At 51.9% G+C, this 25,569-nt stretch overlaps 1 protein-coding gene across 5 annotated transcripts in view; it reads right to left on the bottom strand.

Annotated features, from left to right (window-relative positions):
• The window catches only part of Arhgef7 (Rho guanine nucleotide exchange factor 7), a 101,665-nt gene extending 82,276 nt beyond the window's left edge, over positions 1-19,389 (bottom strand). For 4 of the 5 annotated variants that reach the window (XM_051169932.1, XM_051169935.1, XM_051169933.1 and 1 more), the window contains exon 1: positions 19,170-19,388. In XM_051169932.1, the coding sequence (XP_051025889.1) occupies positions 19,170-19,334 (165 nt within the window). In that variant the 5' untranslated portion in view covers positions 19,335-19,388. Of the gene's footprint in view, positions 1-19,169 lie in introns of all 5 variants that reach the window. The other variant, XM_051169937.1, reaches the window with a different exon arrangement.
• Between the last annotated feature and the right edge of the window lie 6,180 nt (positions 19,390-25,569).

The following is a 25,569-nucleotide window of genomic DNA, read 5'->3' as shown; positions in this document are numbered from 1 at the left end:
GCCAGCATTCTGCCAACTGGCCCAACCACTTTAGACAGCTGTTTGGTTGATTCCTACACACTAAACAGTCTTACCGTAAGATCCAGAACATGCATACGCTGGTATCTGTGTCTGTCCACACAGATGCCTGCAGATGATGCGTGCCTCAGCTTAATGGCAGCTGGTGACATAAGAAGCAGCCAGGGTGTGCTTCAGGAGGCGAGTCACAAAACAGTGGGGATTCCCACAAAACGTCACCCAGCGACCTTTTCAAAAGAAACTGCGCCATCAAGCCGTGAGGCAAAGGGGGAAGCTGGCTGTCTTGTTTTATTGTCACCTCAACAAAAGCTAGGGTCACCAGGTAAGAAGGAAGCTCGCCTGAGAAAAGGCCTCTACCAGATGGGCCTGTATTGGTTGGGAGGGCTCAGACCCAGGGGAGTGGCACTGCCCCTGGACAGAGAGTACTGGGATCACTGGGAAAGCAGACGGAGAAAGCCGGACAGTGACCCACGCACCCATGCTTTTCCATTGCCTCTGCCTTGGTTCCTGCCTGTGAGTTCCTGCCCTGACTTTCCCCATTAGATGGAGTGACCTGAGGGTTCTAAAAAAAAATAAATAAATAAACCCTTTCCTCCACAAGTTGTTTGTCACAGCAACTGAACCGAAGTTAGACAGGCCTCTGAGTCCGCATCGGAAAGTGACGCCTGGAAAGACCACTGCGCATCCATCTAGGCCATGTCCAGAAGACGGACATTGGAGACATCTGTGGATCAGGAGCTGCCTGTGGTTGGAGGAGAACGAGGAGAAGGCAGGGAAACTGGCCTGCAATGCTGTGTATGGAGTAGACATTGACCATTATACACATGTCAAGACACAGGCAAGTGGCACCTAAGAAACTGTGGACTTGGGCTACGGACCGCTACCACCTGAATGTCACTGCAGCTCATGCTGGCATCTGCCCTCCTGAGGGACTAACGGCACAGGAGGAGTGGGTCTCTAAGGATGGGGTGGGGGTGGGGTCTGGCCTGTTTTTCTCTGCCCCTCAGGTGCTTGCCTGCCCTTCTGTCATGCTATGGCGTGACACAAAAGCTCTTACCAAGGGTGGCCCTGGGATCTTAAACTTTGCAACCTTTATCCCCAGAATCAGTAGCTTTTTTTTTGAGACAGGGTTTCTCTGTGTAGCCTTGACTGTCCTGGACTCGCTTTGTAGACCAGGCTGGCCTCGAACTCACAATGATCTGCCTTCCTCTGCCTCCCAAGTGCTGGGATTAAAGGCGTGCGCCACCACTGCCTGGCTATAGCACCTTTTGATAATTGATCTCTGAGACAACAGTCACTCATAAATATTGGCCATTAATCGCTGCAGGTGTCTCACCTGATACGCCCACAGGGGATGCTGAGATGGGGAGGCTTGTGGGTGACAACGGGAATTCTGTACTATCGGTCCAATGTTTCTAGGACTGTGGAGAGCTCTGAAAACCCTGACCACAGCCAGCCTGCTGGCCCACGCAGTCAGCCAGGCCCCCACCTTGATAATGTCAGCCAACTGCTGCCTCGCTTATCACTTATACTGGCCCTGCTGCTCTTCCTGGGCCTGGCCAGACCCCTCCTCCCTTAAGACCTTTATGCTTGCTCTCCTCTCTGCCTCATCACTCTCCTCCAGGGTGATCAGATAAGTTTCTGTTCCAGTGACACATGTCAGGAACAACTCCCCTGACTTCCTGGTAGAGACCGCCCTGTGGCCCGAGCCCCACTCACCCCTTCCCTCCTCTCCTCCCCCTCCCCTGTTCTGTTTCCCTCCTTGACACTAGTCACTGGCAAACATGTTATGCTCTGGGTTTACAGAGGCTCTTGCTTTCAGATGACAGATGTCCCCTAATTGTCCTTATTCAGCCTATCTGAATCTCCCTGGCTCCTCTCCAAAACTCTCAGACAGACTCCTGTCAGCCTGCAAGCTACTACCCGACCTGCTGATTCCTAGGGCAAAATCTCCTCCCTGTTCTCTGGCAGAGGGACCCATCGTTCCAGCCACCAGGACTGTGGGCCTAACAGCTTCACATGTACATCCAGGACGGAAACGGGCCCTGAAGCTCCCTAACTTTACCTCCATCTCTATCTGTTCCAGAAGATTTCAAAACACCTCGAGACCACTCCAACCTCTCCAGCGCCAGCCCCAGCTGTTCGCTCGGAATCTACATCCTAGCCCAGCCTCATGGGTATGCCCTTCCCTGGCCTGCAGAACCTGAACATTCATTCACTCATTGGATGAAACAGTCAACTCTTCCTGGCTTTGACCAGCAAGCCAGCTTCCTTAGGACCCTAACAATGACACCCTAATGTCAGCAGGAAGCAGCCAGAGAGAGTGGCACCCAGTTACCCAATACCTAAGGACTCGAAGGGGGGGATGCAGGGCTCTAGCCAGCCTGAGCACAACAAACACACTCGGCAGCCTTGCCCTCCCTCCACGCCCTCTGCCTTGCTAAAAGCCATTAGATTACGTCCAGAAGCTAGACCCAGGGCCTAGGCCCTGACTTGGCCCCTGATGCTGAATAGCAAAGTCCAGCTATCAAAGTACTGAACTCTAGCAATCAGAGCCCCCTTTGGCTGCCCTAATTAACATGCCCAATGAAAATTAAACACCTCAGGTTTCCCCCTTTCCCTTTGTAAACTGCCACTTGCCCATGGGCTATGTCTGTCTCCTCTCTATCCATAGGTGTCCTTTTCCCTCTGGGCAAGTGTCCTCCCCCACCTCCACCCCTGACGCCACCGCCCCCCAGCCCGCTCCACACACACTCCCTTGTTCCTACCTTCTCCCTCTTCCTCTCTCTCCTGTCTTTGTCTCTTATTCCCTGCCCTTCATCCCTCGGGAGAAAATAAATCTATCTCTTTGTGCTGAGAACTTGGTCTTGGGATTTGGTCTTTTCAGTGTCTCTCTGCACTGTACAGAGTCAGCGCTGCACTCTACAGTATAAGGCAGCTCTGCACTCTACAGTATAAGCCAGCTCTGCATTTGACAGTATCAGCTCTGCACTCTACAGTATAGGGAGCTCTGCACTCGACAGTATAAATTCTGCACTCTACAGTATCAGCTCTGCACTCGACAGTATAAGCTCCATCAGCAAAAATAAATGGTCTTGGAGACTATCTGAGTTATTGTTTTATAGCTGTGAAGAGAAACCGTGACCAAGGCAATTTGTAAAAGTAGGTATTTAGTTGGGGACTTGGGTACAGTTCTAGAGGGTTAGACTCCATGACCAACATGGTGCTGAGTCAAAGCCCACCCCACCCCCCCATGACGTCACCTCCTCTAGCAAAGACATGCCTCTTAATCCTCCCTAAACAGTTCACCAACTGGAAATCAAATGTCCAAATATGTAAGACTGTGGGGGCCGTTCTCATCCAAGCTGCCACAGGGACAAGTGTAACTGATTATAATATGTATCGTCACTTAACATATTTTTTCAACGAACTAGTAAGTTAAGGACCCATGTCTAAAGTTTCTAAGTACCACAGTCCACTTCACTGTAGCCTCCGAATGTGATGCTGATGGCTGCTGTAACCTCAGGAAGCAACAAGTCAACAGTCCTGGCCCACAGTCTGAGAAACGCCTCCGCAGGTGACTCTGTCGTTGTCTGAACATCAATGTGCGCCGGCGCCAGGCAGCTAGGAAGGGACTACGCAATGGACGCGCATCACAGGGCCCCTGGGACTGCAGCGCATGACAGACCATTCTAATGGAAGAACGACCGCATCCTTAACCTATCTCCTTGGAAGCACAATCCTAGGGGCAAAGGGGCAAAGGACACAGGAACGACCGTTCCCTTGGTTTCATCTAAAGGTCTTTAGGTAAACCACTTCCTGTTGTGACACACACATTTTCTGCTTGAGGCTGGTGCCCCTTGGGCATGCTGTTCTGTGACAGTTTCCTCTGAGATTGAAACACTCCGTGCTGCAGGGAAGTCCCTTAAGCAAGAGGGTAAATAAAATAGACTCAGGAAGTCCCTGAAACTGACCGCCACTGCCAGAGTAAGTAATAAAACCTGAGAGTCTCCCTCAGACTCCATTAAGCTGAAAGACCTTCAGACAAGCCAAGCTGCAGCGGAGACTCTAGTACCAGAGCAGCTGCTTGGAAGAAACAACGTCCTCCCTCGCAGAGGTCTAAAGCAACTGAGTCACCTGTTGAGCTCAGCTCTAAGTGACCCTCATCCATAGTCCCATGATAAAACTCACTGGCTCACCACGTTGGGACTTTGGTGGTATCCGTACTTTGGTCTGTTTTGGGCTCCCTATCTGGGAAACACAGATGCGTGCGTTGTGTCTCCCCAGGAAAAGTTTTGTCACACCACACATGGACCCACTGGGTGTGGGGCTCCGTTTCCTGCCGGTGCATCAGGGCATCAGCGCAGCCTGTGCTGCCAGAGAAGCTCGGGTTTCGGCGCTCACCCCTCTATCACTAAGGAAAATCGCTGGCTCCACTCAGGGTTCCCCACCAGCTGGCCTGACCACCTGGCCTGGTCCAGCTCCTGTCACTGGCCTCTTACACAGCCGCCCCTGAGCCCTGCATCGTGTTACAAGGCTTCCTGAGTTTCAAGTGGGGACTCTATACAGACACCAACAACCCTGAAGTGTGGCAGCGGGAGGGACGTGCAGATTTGAGGCTGCAATGGGGAGCCACAGCGGCAGACACAGGTGGAGGGGGAGGGAGAGCAAGGGCAGCTGCCACACTGACCTAGGCATCTGCTCACAATTGCCAGCTCAGCTCCCGGGGGTGACAGCTGGCTACTCTCTCATCCTCCTTCAAGAGGGTGACAGCCTGGCTATTCTCTCATCCTCCCTCAAGCCGAGCATATCCACAGAGGTGTCCTCAGTTTACCAGTTCTGCCTTCAGTCATCTTGGCTCTACTTCTGAACCCATCCTGGGAGATTTTCTTTGGTGGGTCTCCTCTCAGATCTGTCGTTTTCTACAGCCTGGTTTTCTACAGAGGTGTTCTTTTCTCATCTGCTGTTGTTCCTTGTGATGGCCTTCTCCAAATCCCTGGGGGCACAGCTCGAGAATCATCCCAACAGATAAAAGTGGATCACACAATCTCCACAAGGGCTCTCGAAGGATGTCCATGCTGACCAGAGCTGAGGTTCACATCATCCTCTGCATGACGGTGTTCTGTGGTCTGACAGGACAAGCGCTGCCAAGTGTCTCTGTCCACGGGTTCTCAGAGGCTGAACTACAGCCCGCGAGGAGCTGCTGTGACCACCAGCCAGCCTTAGGCTTGGTGGGAACTGGAAGTCCATGCCTGTGCTGGGCCTCACTAGCTGCCTCAGACCTGAAGAGGACCAGGGTGGCCCAGAGCAAAGACAACCAGCCTCATGTCCCTAGGGGCAGTGTGAGAATGTATGAAGCCTGGCTATGCATCACAAAGGGGAAAAAAAAAACATGTCAAAAGGAGCCAAATGGATGGTACAGTGGGACAAACCACAGCTAGACTGGGTGGTAGGGTTGTTTATGCTTTCCTCAAAGTGTCACTAGACGAGAATCTACCTAGACAGCTCCTGTTGCTTCTTTGGGGAAGCTTCTAGAGGCCCTTCTTTTCCTTGTTCCCTTGGTCCTGCGGGTGAGGTGGCCCACACCATGTACCCACAACAAGTATCCTAAGCGTGGTCTCTTAGCAGGTGGTGCACCTCCCAGCTCTGGAGGACGTTTTCTGATGCATGGACAGATTAGGGGCCCCTCTTCTCAGAGAAGTTCAAAACCCCTTGCAACCCAAACAGGATTTCCTCCCCTCTTCCTGCTTCTACACCCCAGTGCTGCAGAAGCCAACCCAAGCAGACACTGAGACCCCACTGTCTAAGCAGAGAAGACACTGGGGGAGGAACTAGGAGGCATGAGACACATCAGGGTGTGCAGGCGTGAGACTAGCTGCCTGTGCAAGAGCCCCCGAAGCACACAGCCCTTGTACTGTGTGATTTGTTCCATGGGCCATTTCAACAAAGGGCTCCCAGAGCATCAGCTTTCCATCTGCCCTTGTTAAGAATGCAGGTTCTCAGGCCTGGCCCAAGCCTGTGAGGTCAGGAACTCTGCAGATGAAAATCAGTGGTCGAAGATTTCATGAGCCCGTGTGGTGGCTTTTGTTGTTTTAAATGAAAATCCCAGTCATTCAATTTTTACCAAGAAAGACTCAGGAGCCAGATGCTGGGGTGAAAACCTGCTAGCTCAGAGAGGCAGAGAAAGCACCCAGCTGACCTTCCCACTCAGCTCACATCTCAGAGGGAAAAGCCCAAAAAGCTCACTAGCTCAACTGACAGCCCAAGAGGAGAAGGTCAAAAAACTCAAGGCCAAAGACTTGCTAGCTCAAAGCTGAAAAAGCCAAAAGCCAAAGGCCAAGGAGCTAATAAAGCGTTAAAGCCCCTTCTACTTCTGCACACTGTCTTAAATACTCCTCAACTCACAGTCCCTCCTACTTTTTAACCCCTGTCAGCTGGTTCTTGCTCCACCTCTTGACCTAGGGTTAACTTTATTAAAACCTGTGTACAGAAAGGTATACGTTAGGCTTAACCAAACCAAACCAACGCAGGTTTTTACAGTTCACAGTCTCAGGGATCACAGTGGGATCAAATGCCCTGCCACAGATTTTCACCCAGAACCCACCTGAAGCAAAGGCACGCGCAATAGAAGGAGTCATCGTAACTGGAGGATCCAAACCCCCGTGGGCTCTTAACTGATACTAGTGTGCCAGGGTTAACGCTCCTAATACGCTACGCCACCTCTGTGGAAAGGAGAGGATGAGCCTGCCAACCCAGACATCTTCAGCCCAGAACTCAGCAACAACACACCTCTCCCAGGCCCACAGAGACTCCCTAAATCTCTCCCTGAGGCCTCCCGTGAGAAGGTGGGCTGAGGAGGGGAAACTCAACGTGACTGTTCCCTAGGCATGAAAACGGAGCTGAACTATGCTGAACCAAGCTGGGTTTAATGCTTTAAGTTGGGGGAAATAATGCCTGAGAACCTCGCTTACGTCCACAACACGGTACTCAGCAGTGCTGACCGGACAAATAACCCGTGGTTCACTTTCCTGTCCATCGTGGTATGTGACAGGCCATGAGCCTTTACTACACGCAAAGAGGAAACAAGGCTTGCGGGTCATCTGTGGGAAGAGGAAACGATAACAAATGACATTCAACTTGAACCTGAACCTGGCGGAGACTCTACCTCGGCACCCCCGAAATGCCCGACCTCTCCCAGAACTCCCGGATCCAATGTATCAACTACAAGGCACACACTGTAGCCAGCATTTTGGGGCAGCATCTATCTTCCCTTAAAGGCCGCCCATTGGCTAATGAGTGAAGACCCAACGCTGGTGTATTTATGAGCTGAAGGTGACGTCCCAGCAGTAATCGGCTCCTCCACCTGCCACTTTCCTGTCATTTCGCCTTTGCCTACCTGCCTTGGGCTCACTCCTTGTCTCCCAGGCATTGTTCGGTTGTCATTCATCTGCGTGCTGCCATCTTGGCCTTAGGCCTTCCCACAGCTGCATTATAACGCTCCTGGGAAATCTCACCTGCCTACAGATGCAAGGCTTGCCTCCAAATTGTGATTCCCAAAGTTATAGCTGGTCACCATCTCCCCAACCCCCAGACTTTCACAGCCCCACACGCACTGCCATGCCATGCTCCACAGCACAACCGTGGCCTCCACAGACCAGCCGGGACTCACATGGGCTTCTTCAGGGACAATGTGCCTTCTCCCTGTGAGCTTCCAGAGATGCGTAGGGACTGGAGAGGCCTTTCCCAGGTAGCCTGCATTGAGGCCGCTACTGCCCTCCCTCGACGCCTCCCTTACCCCCTCCATCCCCATCTCTTTGGCCTCCCCCGACCCCAGCTCACCTATGTCTTCTATTCTAGAACTGGAGTAGTGTTTTCTACACACTTAGCCAGTCATGGCTCAAAGCCTTGAGAGCACCTGGCCCACAGGCCCTCTGCTCTCCTCCCTCCCTCATACAACACTGCAACAGCCCAGGACCGCCCCGCATGGGTCTAGGGAACCAGGTCGCCCTGCCCCAGGCTAAGCAGGGCCTCTATCTAGTGCATGTGTCCCCTCCTCCATAGAGCCACCATCTGCCAGAGCTCACTGTGAGGCTAGAGCCTTGCCTAAGCCATCCTCCGTCCCATCTGCCAAGGGTCAGCCAAGTCCCGGTGCTGCACGTGTTTAGAAATCTGTCTCGACTTCTGTCAGAGCACGTGGCTCCTTCACAGTGCAGACAGCCCATAGTCCACGTTATTCTCCACAATTCTTGGGGCATAGTAAACACTCAGACAAGATTCCTTGAGAAAGAAAACTACCAGGGACCCGCTCTGCAGTAAGTCCCGCCTCCCGTACACGTGAGCTCTGTAGTCACTTAGCATCCTGTGAGTGTCTTCTCCATTCCCAAGGAGACTAAAAGGTGTGAAACAGCCAGTGTGGTGAGTCAATGTCCCATCACCCCCCACAGAAGCAGGTGACAGTCAGAAACTGTCGTGGGCCACTCTCTGTGGTATCCATGGGCAGGTCTTTCTTTACTTTCTCAGATTTATCAATAAGAATACCTCTCTCTCTCTCTGTCTGTCTCTCTCTGTCTCTCTGTCTGTCTCTCTGCCTCTCTGTGTCTCTCTCTGTCTGTCTCTCTGCCTGTCTCTCTCTGTCTCTCTGTCTTTCTCTCTCTCTGTCTCTCTCTCTCTTGTCTGTCTGTCTGTCTCTCTCCCTCCCCCCCCCCTTGGTTTTTCTTTTCCCTTTTGCCATGGCAACTGGTAGTTTTTATTTCAGATTCAAATCACTTTGCTAATACACAGGAAGACACAGGAATTGGGTTTTATATATAAATCTTACAGTGCTCACTTGTCAGCTTTTCGGGCCATTCTGTGATACACTTTCGGTTTTCTACATAGACAACTGTGCGGCGTGGTGTCTCCGTGGAAAAGACAGTCTCCCTTCCTTTCCATGGGCAGGGTACTTTGGCTTCTTTTCTTCTCAGACATCCAGGGCGGGGCTAAGCAGAGGGGAGACAACTGCATCCAAGCCTTGCTTCCTGCTTCTGCCAGGGGCTGTGGGTCCCACAGTAGCCCCTTCCGTGGGCCGGAGGACCTTTCTTGCTCACCTGAGCTCTGTCAGAATGTCTCAGGAATGGATGTCAGAAGGTCTTGGATGCTTTCCTGCATCTGTTGAGGCAATCCTGTGGTTTTTCTTTTGTAGCTTGTTAACATAGTCAGTTACATTGATGAGTCTCCAACTGAGAAAACAACATGATTCTTGAGATTGGTCCCTCTTGGTGAACAACAGTACCACTTTTGCGTAATGCTGATAGACTTATTTTTTTCTTTATGCACAAGGATCTTTTGCCTGCATGTGTGTGTGCTGTGTGCATGCGATGCCTGCAGAGGCTAGAAGAGATCATCGGATCCCCTGAGACTACAGTTACGGCCAATCGTGAGCCACTATCCCCGTGCTGGTAATCAAACCTGGAAGAGAGCCAGTGACAATGAGGGATGAAGCTGTGGTCACTCCTTGGACAGCTGACTCAGCATGGATGAGCTCGCACGCTCGTCCTCTTGTCACCAACTGATACTGTGATACTAATAAGCCTGTTCTCCTGTCTGTCCATGGCGCTGTCCAGAAGTTCAACCTTTAACCTAAGTCTGTCACTTTGACCCCACACTATGGATAAACCCTGTTTTCAAATGACTGTACCCAGAAAGCATGTTTCTGTGTAGGAAAAACCTGTGACCAGAACCAGTGTTCCTTACGGTTAATTAAACATCACAGATCTTAAGTAAAGCAGCTCCTCAACACCACGGGGAAACAGCTCGGGAGAAATCAGGGCAGCTTGGAAGTGTTAGCGCCCAAGAGAGGCCCTCCCTCCTCCTGCAAGCCTGATGCTCAGGCAATCAAAACCTTAACAACCTTCCCAAGCTCCCTCCTTTTCTGTCACAATTATTGTGACATTCTTACCCAAAGTGACTGACAAAGTCACTCTTTAGTTGTGTGCTCAAAAAGCAATCAGCGTTTCCTGAAAAACCTGTACTCCTAACCAATGTTTATTTATTTATTTTTATTAAGTTTTTGTTTGTTTGGTGGGTTGGTTTTGTTTTAAGAAAAGGGCTCCTGTATCCTAACTGGGCCCCACACTTGCTAATGTAGCTGACAATGACCTTCAAGTTCTGAAGGTCCCCCACCTCCCAGTGGGGAGCTGAGACTACAAGTTTGTACCTCCACACCCAGTTTTACGTGGTGCTAAGGGTGTGGAACCCTGGGGCTGCAGGCCTGTGAGGAAAGCACTCACCACCTGAGCTGCAGTCTGGGCAGCCTCACTGACATACAGGTGTCTGCTAGGGCATCGTGCTGGTCCTAGAGGGGTGTGTCCCAGCTCTGACTGACAAGTCTGAGGTGGCCTACATGAGGACTGCTGAGCAACACACACACCCCCTCCGCCCCTGCCCCAGACTCAGCCCTTAAAGTGGATGAGCACAGAACTACTGACACTCAGGCTAAGAGTCAGTCAGCACCAGGTGTTACTGAGTCTCAGTGGTCATCACACACCAAGACCAGCTCAGGTTCAAATGAAAACATCAGCTCCACCTCTTGACCTAAGTAAAGCCATCTTGTAAAAGCCTGGTGTTCCTGACAGTGAGAGTGGGGGTGACTCTGACCCTTTAAAGCCTGACACGGTTCGCCGTGTTCAGTCTCGGTACGGGGTGCTTGCCTTGTCTTATTGTATCTTGTTTTGTCCTGTTTGGCTGCTGTCTCTTAGAGGCCTGCTGTTTTCTGAAGAGGAAACAGAAGGGGAGGTGAATCTGGAGGGAAGGTGGGGGTTGGGTGTGGAAGGAGAAGAGGGAGGGGAAACTGTGGTTGGGCTGTAGTGTGTGAGAAAAGAACCTAGTTTCAATTTTTAAAAATGTAATTTTAAGAAATGTGGTTGCAGAGAGAGCTGGGGGATCGGGGTCACTTCCTGAGTCCCTGCCACACCCTTCCTTACTTGGAGTCCTGAAATGCTGTCCTCCCATATCCTTACGCAGGGGCACCATCCAGCACGGTCCCTCGGGCACCATTTACTTAAGACTCTGGCATAAGGCATTCTCCCAACACTGAAATTCACAGTGTAGCTAACCCTCAGTCGACTACCCTCAGCTACCCAGTGTAAGAAGACATCTGGGCCGGATGGGATGACCTCTGCATCCTTGACACTGAGGGCTCAGATACTGTATGTCTGAGACCACATCAGGTCTCCTGCAGCGGTGGTCCAGCGTACACAAGGCTGTGTGTGTGTGGATAGGAGCCTGACAAACACATAGGTTTGGATGACTCGCTTTCTCTGACTCTCTCTGTCTCTCTCTCTGTCTCTCTCTCTCTGTCTGTGTGTGTGTGTGTGTGTGTGTGTGTGTGTGTGTGTGTACACGTGCGCATACCTGCATATACAGGTATGTGCAGGTCAGTCAGAGGTCAACATCATTACTTGACTCAGCATTGTTTTTTGTGATGAATGCTGACTCAGCTAGGGCCCCTCCAGGGAGCCTCTTTTCCCCATCCCCCATCCAGACCTTGGATTACAGACAAGTGTCACCTCGCCCAGTTTTCACTTTAGGGCTGCAGATTACAACTTGGGTCACAGCCCCTGGATTAATTCTGTGCATTCGGGAGGGCATTCTGTCCATGTTCTGTGTGGACATCCAGACACTCCAGACGCAGGGCCACAGGACAGTGGGTGAGCATCACCAGCCTGGCTGGGATGCCACAGATGCTCAGGGCAAAGGCTGAAAGCACAAAGTCTTTCCTAAACTGGGCAGTGAGAGAGGGAAAAGAGTTGTTCCTTGACAGCAGGAGGCCACAGCAGCCCAGAGTGCTCTCTCTGTGGTACAGGCAGAGCTGCCTGCCTCCCCTCCCATCTGTGACTTACTGCCTTTAGCCTGCATGGAACTCCATCAAGGGTGCCTGACTGCTGTGCACCCAACATCCGCACAGGGACCCTGATGGCTGTGCACCCAACATCTGCATGGGGACCCTGATGGCTGTGTACCCAACAGCTTCCCAGGGACCCTGATGGCTGTGCACCCAACATCTGCACAGGGACCCTGATGGCTGTGCACTCAGCAGCTACACAGGGACCTGGGGCTGAGCCTTGTGCCCAACCTCAAGATGACAATGGTCTGTCCAGGAAAGGGAGGGAGGTGACTCCCACCTACCCCCCCCCCCAAAAAAGAAAGGTTGCCAGAGTCTGCCTCACCTGAGAATAAAGCTTTGTTTCTAGATTTGCAACGTTCTGTGGTCACACCCTAGCTTCTAGCTTCAAGGACCCAACAGCGGCTTCTCAAAGTGTCTCCAGCATGTCTCCTTGCTAACCCCAGGAACACCCTGCTGCCCCCAAAGGCCACTCCTGCCAGTAAGAGCTGCATAAACTGAGACTCAGAGAAGGTGAGGTGACCCAAAGTCACCCAGCAAAGGACCACAGCATGAAGCCGAGTCTGCCTGGCCTGGAAGACCTGCAAGAACCCTGTCTTACACATCTCCGGGAAGGGGCAAGAGACCTAGGGACCAGGAGCATCCTGCTTTCATGTGTCAGGTTTACACACACAGAGGAACAGTGGTCCCTAATCTCCAGGTACAGTGACAGACACTGGGCAATCTCCATCGTATATCGGATTCCAGCTGAAAACACCATAAGGGCGCAGCCCCCTCCCCCACCCCACCCCACCCCCTGCCCCACACAATATTTCACAGGGACCAGTTGCATCTGAGGAAATAAACTGCTCACTCTCACAAAGGTCTAGCTTTCACTCTGTTGCTCACGCCTGTGTGCACACCACATGTATCGGTGCAGAAATTCAGTAGCCACTGACACAGTGTGCAAGCTCCCAGGGTCCACAGTGAGGCTCGGGGTCCAGGTCTGTCTCTGCCCTGCTGTAGTGTCCATCCTCCTAGTGCCCATGGGAGGGGGAGCCTGAGAGGACTGGCATAGGCAAACCTCAGAGGAGGCACCTCAAGAGGACAGCACCTAGGCAGGGCATCTGTGGGAGGAGCCATGATGCCCTCTGGTAGGCTTGCAGGTTGTCCTTGCTCTCTCTGATCCCTACCTGAATGAGGACAATGCCATACGACCTAACCCTTAGGTCACACCCAGGCCACTCTATGGTACTGCACTGTGGGTTGCTAATGACTCTTACTATCTCCCCTAGACCTGGGACAGACTCTTCCATCTCCCCTGCACCTGGGTGGCCTGGGGGAAGATGTCGGCCGTGCCCCAGTGTCGCTTTATGCAAAGTTGAGTCTCTCATGAGAAGTGCTGAGGAAGCAACCAAGACACTGTGACTGTGTGCCCATGATTAAAGTTGGGCAATTCTTGCAGGCAGCGTACAGCAGCTTCTGCACCAAGGCTCTAGTTATTTCTAGTAATAGAAGGAACCTACCAATATAACACACACTGGGCCCGGCTTAGAGCTCACACGGTGCTACCCCTGGGGACACTAGTAGCCGCGCTTCCCACTCCCTTGTCCCAAGCTGGCTGTGTGTGCACGTGTGTGTGTGTCCACATGAGTGTATAAAAACCTAGTGAGTGTGCATATGCCATTATGCATATGTACGTATGTGTGCTGCTGCATGCTCACCTGTGCATGTGTGCACATGCATGTGTACAACCATGTGAACATACACACATTTAGTGAGAACATACATACCTTTAGGCATATATATATATATATATATATACACAAGTGTACTGCTGTGTGTACTGAGTTTGCACATGTGTGTATGAGTCTATGTGAGTGTACATGCATGCTAGTGAGCATGCATATACCTTTATGCATATAAACATGTAATCTGTATGCTTTTGTGTGTACCTGCATGTGAACACCTCTGTGTGCATCTGAGGGTGTATGCATGCACATCAGCAAGTGTGCACACGCTTGTAGGTGGGTGTGAATGATGTACATTCCAACATAAACACAACTGTGTTTTCAGTCTGGCCCTCAGGAAACCTCTTCAGAGGTCCTGGGTTGAACTGAATTTAAGTGTGTTTCTTTTATTTTGTTTTGTTTTGTTTTGTTTGAACAAGCCAACCGGGCAGCTCCAGGTCACTCATCTCAAGGCCTGAAACCCAAAACCACTTGCTAAACTGGCAGGTTCTGTGCGAAGGCAACACCCTCAAAGCACATGCTTTTAAAGGAAACAAAGTAACTATTGCAAAGTTCAGCACTGGAGACTCACCTGGGGCAGGCTTGTAGCTGGGCTCTCTCACTTTCTCTGAATGAACTATCCCTCAGCTGACATGGCTTCTTGAGAGGCACAGTGCTTCCCTTCCTACCCAACCTGCTCTAAGCAGTGACCTCATTAACACTGCCACCACTGCCACCAATGAGTGTATGCCCAGGGGCCAGAGGAAGTGTCACTCTTAAGTGGGCATTTCTATTGTCTGCCCATGTGCGGCAGAGACTTTTTTCTCTCTTTCTACCCCAACAATGGCTGCTCGGCCTGACCCAGATGAGAGAGCAGGGCTTCGTAAGATTTTCCGTGGCTGCTGGGTTCCAGCAGAAGCACACGAAGCCCAGCCCAAGTCACGTGCAAGGAAGGCCAGTCCAGACCACCCACCGCTCCTCACCCAGCAACATCTGCACTGTCCTGCCTCACACTGTTCTCGCATTTAGAGCTGTGGTTCCTCTTGTTCCAACTCAAGAACTTGCTATTTAAGATGCCGCCACCGAGCTGGCGCCTACATAAAGCCTTCACCCCTGAGCTCCAGGGTCTTTGGTAAGTGAAGGCGTTCTGCATACTGCCAAAGAGATACCTAAACAACAAGCCAGCCACAGAGCCTTTGATCTACAGTGGTGTCCTGCCTCAGGCTCTGCTAGGGCACAAAGCTTACAGGTGTAACTGACCACTAACTGATCTGACTTGGGGCCCACTCCACCAGATGGAGCTCAAACCGGATGCTGCTTGGCTGACCAAGAACTCAAAGACTGACAGCCCAGGAACCAAGGGTAAAATCAAATAATACTGGTCTAAAAAAAAAAAAAAGTGATAAAATGATTCCTAATGATATTCTGTTATATTCATATTCAGCTCCTTGTTCAGCCAACACCAGAGAAGCTTCCTTCTACAGTGGAAGGGAACAAATATATAGATCCTCATCCATACATTAGGCAGGGGGGGAAAGAGAGAGAGAGAGAGAGAGAGAGAGAGAGAGAGAGAGAGAGAGAGAGAGAGACTGACTTTAGAACAGTCGGCCACAAATGGGATGTCTCCATCAAGTCCCTCCCCCACCTCAGGACTCAGGGAAGCCTGCAGAAGAAGAGGCAAAAGTAGTGGGCAAGACAGAGAGGACGGAGGACACCAAGGAAAACAAGGTCCTCTAAATCACAGTGAGCAATGCTCGGACCGAGCAGCGGGCACAGGTCCTCCACTTACACACTACAGCCTTCAGTTTTGTTTTATGAGGCTCCTGAGTGTTGGGATGTGTGGGTCTCTGACACAGGCTGTCTCTGGAGCTCCTGAGTGTTGGGACGCATGGGTCTCTGACACAGGCCGTCTCTGGGGCTCCTGAGTGTTGGGACGCGTGAGTCTCTGACACAGGCTGTCTCTGAGGCTCCTGAGTGTTGGGACGCATGGGTCTCTGACACAGGCTGTCTCTGGGGCTCCTTTCCTTCTGTTGATTTGTCTTGTTCAACTTCGATGTGGTGGCTTTTGCTTTATTTTATTAGATTTGATTTTGTTATATGTTTTTGAGTGAGTGAATGAAAACCTGCCACTAGGGTCAAGATTAAGGACGAACTGTCATTTATACCTGCTGAGTGAGGGAAAAATCAGTTTTCTCTAAAGGAACCACGCTGGGTATATCAACCACTCAAAGCAAGTCTCATGGTCATAAGTAGCTGACCAAATAAGGGATCCCAAAGTCTTACTGCATGCTTCATTTGGTTACAGTTTGGTGGGTTTTTCTCCTTTGGGTGTATTGTTTAATCTTGTTTTATTAGGGTTTTTTAGAGGGGAGTTGTTGGGTTAGGTTTTTGGTTTTTTGGGGGGGGTTTGAGAAAGATCTTAAAGTTGAGGGTGAGGATCTAGAAAGATTTGGGTGAGGAGAATATGACTGTAATATATTTAAATTTAAAAATTTTTTAAATAATAAAAAAAGGTCCCCAAAGTTAGCTGCTCCCACAGTGTCAAATAAGTAAGAAAGTCCTTAATAAGCTGACTGAGTTCAACTGCTGTGGGCTAAACTGTGTTCCACAAAATTAACACATGGGAGTCCCAGACCCCAGGACTTCACATATGGCTTTATTGTTGATGAGGTCACTCTGGATGTAATTAGGGAGGTGCCCTCACACTGGGTAGGGTGCCCAGAGTGGTCTGGACAGAACGGAGGCCACAATGAAGGCTTCATATACAGAGTTGTGTTTCCACAACCTTGGAGATTCCTGGCCATGTGAGAAAGGCCCAGACAAGTGCCCTCGCACGTGCAGGAAACAATACCATACCTGCATCATGAGGCCTCCAGACCAGGGCCTCTGATTTCAGTCACACTCCCAAGCCCTGGTGACCCCAGATCTCCTACAGATATGCCATGGGACTGCACACGCTCCCTGTCCCATTCTGGGACACACAGAGGAACAGAGTTCCTGGAGGGTTTCGTGGCAGTTGGGCAGTTTTGTCCACTGCATTCAGAAGTAGATTAAGACAGGATCTTAGCGTCAGTCATTCTTGGCAGTTTTCTATCCTCTAGAATTCCTGCATCCAGGGTGTGCCTCCTTTGACAAAATAACCTGGAGTAACCTGGACAGGTCTGAATTGGGACAGGATGTTGCTGTCAGGGCACAGGGACACGCCAGCCATGGCAGGATTGGGATAACAGGGAATGGACAGGACAGGGGACCAGCTCAGGGTCAGGCTCTCCCTAGGCAATCAAAGGGCTTCCCTGTTCCCTGCAACAGAGAGCTGTGGCGGGCAGCAGGGAGCAGAACCTCTTACTGAAGGTCTGTAGCCCCCTCTCCTCCTCTCCCCTGCAAACAGAGCAAGGCAGGCTTCAGGAGGGGACCCGGGCCCACCATTTTCTTTGCCTGAGCTGGAGCTTAAGGAATGTCCCGGCCCTGCTAGCCAATCCCCTTGTGAAACAGAACAGGACTTGTTCTTAATAAAAGACACATGGGAAAGCCTTCGTTTTGCACTCGTTCCCAGGCCTGAACTTCATTTTAACTTGCAAAAGGGAAGTTTCACCCTGCTCACAACTGGCCGGTGTCAGCCCGTCCACACAGCAACGGGTCCAGCTAAGACCCTGTTCGTGCCACACAAATGTTCAGCTCCATTCCCAGGCATTTCCTTTTTAAGGAGAAAGGACCTCACTTTTGCATTCCTCCCTGGCAGCAAAAGCTGCCTCACACATGTGCTCTGAGACAAACGTGATTACACGCAGGCACTGCTAAGCGCAGATGACTTCATGGCAGATGCAAACTCATGGGATCCTGTCTGACAGTGGCTAATGGTTTACTCCCAACACCTACCTTCGACCCAAAGACCCAGGGACTGTCCGTATGTCACCCAGAGAGACAAAACAACACCAGAAGCTAAACACTGTATTCGTTCCTCCTTGTTATCTCAGAGATGAGAGGGCCCCTACAGTCTCCTAAGAAAAATCTTTCCAGAAGTTAAAACGGAATATGATTATTGAAGTTTGCCCATGCATATTAATACCGCAAACATGTCACATATGGTGCTCGTTGATGGGGGGGCATGTTCATTCACACAGTACAGGAATCTTGTTATAGCTTTGCCTCGGATATGGACCAGGTTCTTTTTTTTTAACCTATTTTGGAAAACTTAGCCTGTGTCTTACTCAGACATCTGTCTTTTATTATTACTGGCACGGGTGTCAAGAGGACAGCCCAGTTTTTCTCCCAGCCCTGAAAGTCAGACTCTGCTCTTCAGTTTTCCCATCATAAATTGTAACTTTATTGACCTGCCTCATTTATAAACAGCATTTTTTTTTTCCACATCAGGGAGGTAGTTAATCGTTCTGAGATACATGTTGTTTTCATAAATAACGTTCAGGAAAATACCTAATACTTGCGGTTATGCGCGCGGAATTTGTGTTCAATGTTTTCTGACTGACACCACAGCGTGCCAACCTATGAATTAAATTAGAATGTTTGCTCATTCAGGTCATTTCATCCACATCTTGTTAGCGACAGATTGTCCTGCCTGGACTCTGTGTGTGTGTGTGTGTCTGTGTGTACTCCATTAAGAAGTGCTACTTCTTCCTAATTATGGGACACTTCCATTTCTGTATTTAAACACTTTTTAAGTAACCCTGAGTCTTAAGTTTTCTTGTAAACTGTGTATTGGCAAAATCTTGAACACAGGACTTTAGTATTTATCAACATTAAAAAGCTGCCTGTTCTTAGACGTGCTCCCAACCCTGACCCTGCTCTGTGAGCTAGCAGATGAAAACAAACTTTGGTCACCCCCAGCTGCGGTCAAGGTTCACACTGCGGCGGCGGCGGCGGCGCCGGGGAGCTACCAGCCAGCAGCAGCACCAAGCTGACTGCTCAAATCCAGCACGCAGTGAAGATGAAAATTCCGAACCATGCCCAAAGAAGTCTGGGCTTCACCGTGTGTGCGCCGATCTGCAGGCTCGGATCAGTGAGGAATCCCTTGATCGGGAAAGCAAGCGGTAGTCATCTCACAGCTCAGCCCTCCCTCGGCTTTGATGGATGCATCCTTTAAACATGCCCAGCCACCGGTCAATTCAACACAAGGGTGAGACTGCAAAGCCAGCGACGAAAACCGTTCAGACAAAGCCATCGCAGAAAGCTGCGCGGCAGAGCTGATCGGCCACGGAGAGCTAGGGGCGAAGCCGACCTCCCAACTTCACGTTAGGGTGGAGCAGAACCCTACTGCCACCCGCATAGCCAACTCTCCTTCCCGTGACCCCGACTTGGCCCCGCGCGTCGCCACAGGCCCCTCCGCTGTCTGTGCCCTCAGGGCGGGTCCCCTTCCCGGCGCCCCGCACACAATGGCGCCCCGAACTCCCGCCGCCGGTCCCCGCGCCCGGCGCGCCGCCGGGTCCGCGCACAAAGGAGGGCGCGCGGGCCCCGAGCCGGCGCGCGCCAGGTGCTCCCGCGCGCCCCGCCGCCCGCCGCCGGACTGGGCCAGGGACCCACCCGGAGACCGCTCCAGGGCCACTTACTTTCTCGATGGTCCCGGGCAGCAGGCGCTCCAATAGCCGGCACAGGACCACCCCGTCCTTGAGCGACGCCTGCAAGAAGACCTCCGGGTCCGAGATGGTTTTCTTGGGCGACTCCAGCACGCCCAGGGTGATGAGCCACGTAACGGTCTGCTCGGCAGAATTCATCGCTGCGGCGGCTTGGGCTGCGCGCACGGTGGGGGCGCCGCGCGCGATCACCTCGGAGCGGCCCGGGCCGCGGCCACCCGCGCCCCCGCCGCCTCCGCGCCCATGGGCGGCCGCGCGCCGGCGATTGGCCCGGCCGGCCCAGCAGGTCCCGCTCGGCTCCGCGGGCTCGCGCGCGCCCTGGCCCGCTGTCAAGTGCCTTTTCATTAGCGGCGCAGGAACCTGCGGGCGCCGGGCACCGCCCCCGCCGCCGCCCCCCGGCCGCGGCCGCCGTCGTCCGATGACATCACCGGAGAAGAAAGACGCGGCGGCCGCCCGCGCGCGCCCCGCGCCAGCCCGGGCGCACGACAGCTGGCGCGCCCCCCGCTCACCTGCGCCGCCCGCGCGCCCCGGGGCTGCGCGCCTTTGTGGGTAGGGCTGCGCGCGATTAGTAATCGCTTCCCAGAATGCTCTCTTGAGTCTACCCGCTGACTGCGGGACGCGGGCGTCTCTTCGCCACCTCGCCAGCCGGCGGTGACGGCACGCACATGCTCCTTAAATCTGTGACCAGATGGGTCTCACTCGGGCAAGAGCGAGCGTCGGGGACGCGGGCGCGGTGCTGCGCGGCTGGCTGCAAGGCCACCGGCGGGGGGCGGGAGGCGCAGGCGAACTCAACAGCCAGAAACCTTGCGTGACTCCACGTGAAATTGGTGATGACGTGTCCAGCGACCAAGAACACATCGCAACCCGCGGGGTGGGTGTGCGCGGAAAAGGGGAGCAGCGTCCGCGGAGAGCGCGCCGTCCACATTTAGGCCCGGAACTTGGGCGTCCTCTTCCAGTGCAAAGGACGTGACAGAAGCCTGGGGGAAGGTGGGGGCCCACCGTCAACCGACATGGATTTCCACTTATTCCATCCCTCGGCCCTATGCTTTCCCTGCCGCCTGGCACTCTACGACAGTTTAAAATAGAGCTTGCAATGTCCCAAGAGACCTTCCCCCTGGGCCAGGCGCGCACACTTCATCCTGTAACTGCCCAAGGTTAGAAGCCATGCGGTGCTGTCAGAGAAAACAATTACAGACTCGACCCTCTCCCCGGAATTCTCCCACGTGCTTCCATCACCACCCTTGATTGCATGTAATAGCATCTTCTGGCTAAGTGGCTACATTTCTGTTCCACACACAAACAAAGCATTAAAATAGCATGAAGTCTGTTGAGGGCCATCTTCTGTGTCTTTACCACCAACAGACCCAAGGCTCATTTTTTTGGGTCCATTTTCCCGGTTACATATGAGAGGCAGCCTCAACTACCCTGCCCCAGGAGCAGCAAGCATGCCAGCCAGCCTCCACTCCTGCTTCCCTGTGGCCTTCCAGAAAGTGTCAATGCAGCTAACAACCAACCGACGCCTGTGTCTATCAGCTCGACCCGGTAGAAATTGCTTTCCTTACTACTGGATTTGAGAACGGATGGAGTGCACTTTCGTTGCTATTTTTAAATCCTGTTAGACTAGGTCTGGGCTTATCATGTAGTACAAAGGATAGCTACTTAATATTGACTGCCAAGTGGCCCTAAGGAAGCCAGGCTGAGGCTAACCTAAGAGACCGAGGAAGCTGGGAGCCAGTGCTCAGAATGGACGGTTAACTATACCTGTTAATTTTGGCGCGCACGCGCGCGCGCGCGCGCGCACATACACACACACACACACACACACACACACACACACACACACACAAGCTGCTAAACGATCACCTTACAGATCACATTCCACATTCTTTCAACCAGAGTTCAGGTTAATTTCAGACGATTATTTGGGAGAGATCCTAGAAGCCGCTTTGCTCACAACTGTTTCTGAGGTGCTTCGCTGAGCACTTCTGGTGTCCAAGGTGAGCACTTGGTCCAATCTCCTTGTCACGTTCTCTGTCTCCAATTTAAGACTGAGGAGAGGCGATGCCTTTGTCAGCACCCCTCACTCCAGCCCGAGCCACCTGAAGGAGTGGAGTAGCCACCCTCCCTACTCTCCCAGCCGGCACTCCATAACCACTGTTCCCTAAACAAGCAGATGACTGGCTGATACTGATAAAAGCTGGGTTGATAGATGGTACATAATACATATGGCCACCTAGGGATGCACAGACAGATAAAGACCCCTTACTGCTACGGGATATTCTGTGGCTCTGTTGCTTTGGAGAACCCTAACCCAGCCTTTGGGCTCCCTTCAGTGTGGCTGCTTCCCAGGGTCTCCTCTCATATTCCTCAGCTCCCATTCATAGAGCTTCAATGCAATACAGATGCCAATCACAAGGTTTTGCCCCACCCCCACCCCCCCTTCTTTCAAATAAAGTCCTGCACACGAGTCCTGGAAGTTACGGCTTGATCATGATTTCAGATATAACCAACCTGAAATCAGACCATTTGAGTTGCTTCCAGGACCCCACCTCAGATACATCCCACCGGAGGAGGAAGGGGCAGAGCTTCCCACCATCCCTCTGGCGTGTGTCTGGCTCTACAGGCTCTGGTGTGGCCGTTGGATGGATCCTTCCGGAATCCAGCCATCACCATCTGTGACTCGGGGGCCACCAGTCACCCTACCGGACTCTGGGTTTCTCTGGAAGAGTCTCCACGAGTCTCACCTGCTTCTGTTGCTCACCAGTTCAGCACCCCGAGCTGCAGAGGAACATTCTGGATTCGTGGAGTACGTATCACTGTTTCTGTTGTTCTTCCCTCGTGCTTTCTTCTTTTCTGTCTGTGTTTTGAGACAAGGTTTCTCTGTGTAGCCCTAGCTGTCTTGGAACTTGCTCTGTAGCCCAGGCTGGACTTGAACTCACAGAGATCCACCTGCCTCTGCCTCCTGAGTGCTGGGATTAAAAGTGTGTGCCACTACCATCTGGCTTTATTTGACTTGTTTGTTTTTGTTTGAGACAGGGTCTCATAGAGCCCAGGCTTCCCTAGAACTCCCTATAGAGCTGAGGACAACCATGAACTGATCCTCCTGCCTCAGCTTTTCCAGGGCTGGGAGCATAGGTGTGCACTACCATTCTCAGTTTTATGCAGTGCTGAGACTTGATCCCAGGGCTTTGTGCACACTAGGCAAACACTTTACGAACTGAACCACATCCCCAGGTTTCTTTTGTCTTTTCGTGCCTGCTGCACGATACTCACATTTATGGGCGCCCAGCCAGTGACATCACAGCTCTTGTTCCCCACCCACCTCTCAAATGTGTTTTGTACCTGGGCATGAACCTGTAGTCCCAGTACTTACTTGGGAAGAAGATCAGGAGTTCAAAGCCAGCCTGGCTACATATTAAGAGCCTAGTTGAAAAAAGAAGAAGAAGAAGAAGAAGCTTAATAGCAATTTCCTAGGAAGAGAGAAATCTTATCTCCTTTCCTGGGCAGAGGGCAAATTTTCTGTCTGGCCAGCAAATTAAAACACACACAGTAGGTATCAAGAAGTTTCCGTGAGCACCACACTGTAGGACAAAGTTTGGGCAGATTTGTGTGGCCTCTAAGGACTGTTTCCAGAGAAACTGTTCATGCTGTTCCTGAGGGTTCTCAGGGGACACAAGCCCCATGCCAGCTCTGAAGACTCAGGGTGGAGGGGAAGATGCCAATATGAAGACCCTGCCACCTACAGAGAATGACTCTGAGATCCTCTGTCCACAAGCCAGGAGTCACACCAACAGCTCCTCTGGCAACCAGGATGCTGGGTAGCTGCCCTGACTTGACAGAAGGCTGCACTCCTGGTGCCCTGCCACTCCTGGTGATGCCTCACTTGTTCCAAGGCTCAGACTCCAGCCCTTTCCCTCCCACTCTGCTTCCCTCTGGGGAGAGCCCTCACTGCATCCCATGAGTTCCCTAAGAGAACACTTCCTTTCTTCCTGCTTCCAAAGGGAGTTAGAATTCTCTCCTTAGCCTCAGCGCTACAGAAGAGCCTGTTTCTTAATAACCCAGAACTTGAGGCTGCTGGCCACTGACGTGATTAGGCAGCTGGGCCTGAAAATACCACCTTCCAAAACTGGTCTATGAGCACACGAGTGCATGCTCACTGTTCGGGAGAATGTATGTTACATAAGCCTTTGTGCCTAAAGAAGAAAAGAACCTCTGAAACATGTATAAACTCACAGTATGTACCAAGAATAGTTTCTGTGAGCCCCACACCCAGGACGCCACCCACACAGCCAGAGTGCATTTTCAATACAAGCCTCTGATGGTGGGAAGCTAGTAACAAAACCACACGTATAATGTGGCTCTCTCCAGACTTTTGCAGACATCGCATGTAGAGAGAGGTGGGTGGGTGTGTACAGCTTGGGATGCATGCATGGTGTACAGGGGAGGGGGGATCTGTGGCATGGTGTGTAGTATGGAGGATATGTGCACGTGCACCTATGGCATGGGAGTTGTATGTACGGTGGGCTGCGGTGTTTGTGTATGGTGTGTTGTGGGGCTGGGGTGTTGTCTATGGACAACCCTGTTCCATAAGCACATGGGCCCCTGGAGCTTTGCTCTATGGTCACGCTCTGCCTTTCTGGTACCCGCCTTTTAAAAACCTCTTCCATATCTCACAGTTCTCAGAGACATGCTTCTAAGTCACGTTCTCTGGGAATTCCAAATTGCATTAGCGATCTATGTATCTTTGGCATGCAGTCTGTCTGGCTTTTTCATTTCCCACACCCTGCATTCATTCAGAGTGCTGACCTTTGTCCTGATACCCACCTTCAGCTTCAGCTGTTTGTATGTTTGTTCATTCTATGCTCAGCTGGTAATTCTTGGACCAAACCATAGCGCTCAACCTTTTTCATCTCGGCGGTAGGCTGAACTGGCAAGTCACTGGGGCATTTTTCCTTATGCCTACTTGACATCATCTGGGCTTTTTGTTGTTGTTGTTTTGTCTTATTTTGAGACAGGATCTCTCCTTGCAGCCCCGGAACTCACTATGTAGATCAAGCTAGCCTTGAACTCATGGAAATCTGCCTGCCTCTGCCTCTCTACTGCTGGGGTTAAAGGTGTGTGCCACCATGCCTGCTCAGTTTTAAAAGATGTATTGTTGTTGTTATGTGTGTGCCTATAAGTACAGAGCCCACAGACGCTAGAAGAGAGTATGGGGTCCTCCTGGAACTGGAATTACAGGCATTGTTAGCCCCCTGACGTGGGTGCTGGGAACCAAACTCTGGTCCTCTGTAAGAACAGTCTCTTGTAACTGCTGAGCAATCTCTCTGACCCCATAAATGATCATTTCTGTCCTGGGAGGCAGTGAAGTTAATTACGTGAGAAGTTTCTTTTCTGAAGCACCTCTGTTGACAGAAATGATTTCACAATGAGAAGGATGTTTAAATGACCCACGTTCTGTCTTTCCGACACATGAGCCTGGAAAATCGGAGCCTGGTTTTAGAAGTCACAGCTTAAGGAGGATCCAGCACTCCCTTAAGAAACATGGCTTCCGAAGCTTGTCCAAGAATTAAATTTAATCTCAAGCCTGCCTAGACAGCTTAGCACATGTGTGTAGAGTGGGAGCCCTGCCCTCTCACCACTGATGCCCGGTGGAGCTCCCTGGGCTCAGGGACCAGGGGACATGGTGAGACGGTAGTGGGTTCAAAGACAAGACAGGGAAACAGAATGTGCTTAGGATGAGCTCTTGCTACATTAGTTCAAGACTCCTCCTGCCCCCACACACCACCACAGCAGCTTCATGCAGTGCTGGAGTTAGAACTCAGGACCCCATGCGTACGAGGCAGGGGCTCTGCCAACCACGCTACACCCGCAGCCTCATGTCTGTGGTTATAAAACCTGGTACAGACGGCGAGACAGCCTTTCCAGAAGGCCTGTGTTCCTGCCAGGTCCTCCAGCCTACGTAAAATGCCAACAGGTCTACCAACGGGAGAATGGGGCCACACTCACATTTCCATACCCCAGCGAGGCTCACGATTTACAAAGAACTTTGTTGGCAGACTGTTGCTCTTCAGTGACTATGTGGAACTCCAGCCCGGAGCCTGGCTGGGACATGGAGGCTGAAGCCCTGGGACCAGGTCAGCTGTCCTTTCTCAGTGCTCAGCCCCTGCTACAGAGCTACCTTCCTAAGTCCTCCTAACACAGAGCTGCTTAGGGACCCACATTCTAAAACAAGGTTTGAGGGTGCTACACATGCTAGACATGAGTCTCTGCCAGCCAAACAGGCGCCCAGAGAGCCAAGGCAGCCTCAATCAAAGGGTCTCCATATGCACTGCAGTTCACCCTACCCAGCCAGGGATGGGCAGTGGGACCCACCCTG

The sequence above is a fragment of the Acomys russatus genome, chromosome 27 (assembly GCF_903995435.1).
Source record: "Acomys russatus chromosome 27, mAcoRus1.1, whole genome shotgun sequence".
In the NCBI taxonomy this organism is placed as follows: Eukaryota; Metazoa; Chordata; class Mammalia; order Rodentia; family Muridae; genus Acomys; species Acomys russatus.
The sequence above is the reverse complement of the archived record's forward strand: the minus strand, read 5'-3'. Positions and strand labels throughout refer to the sequence as shown.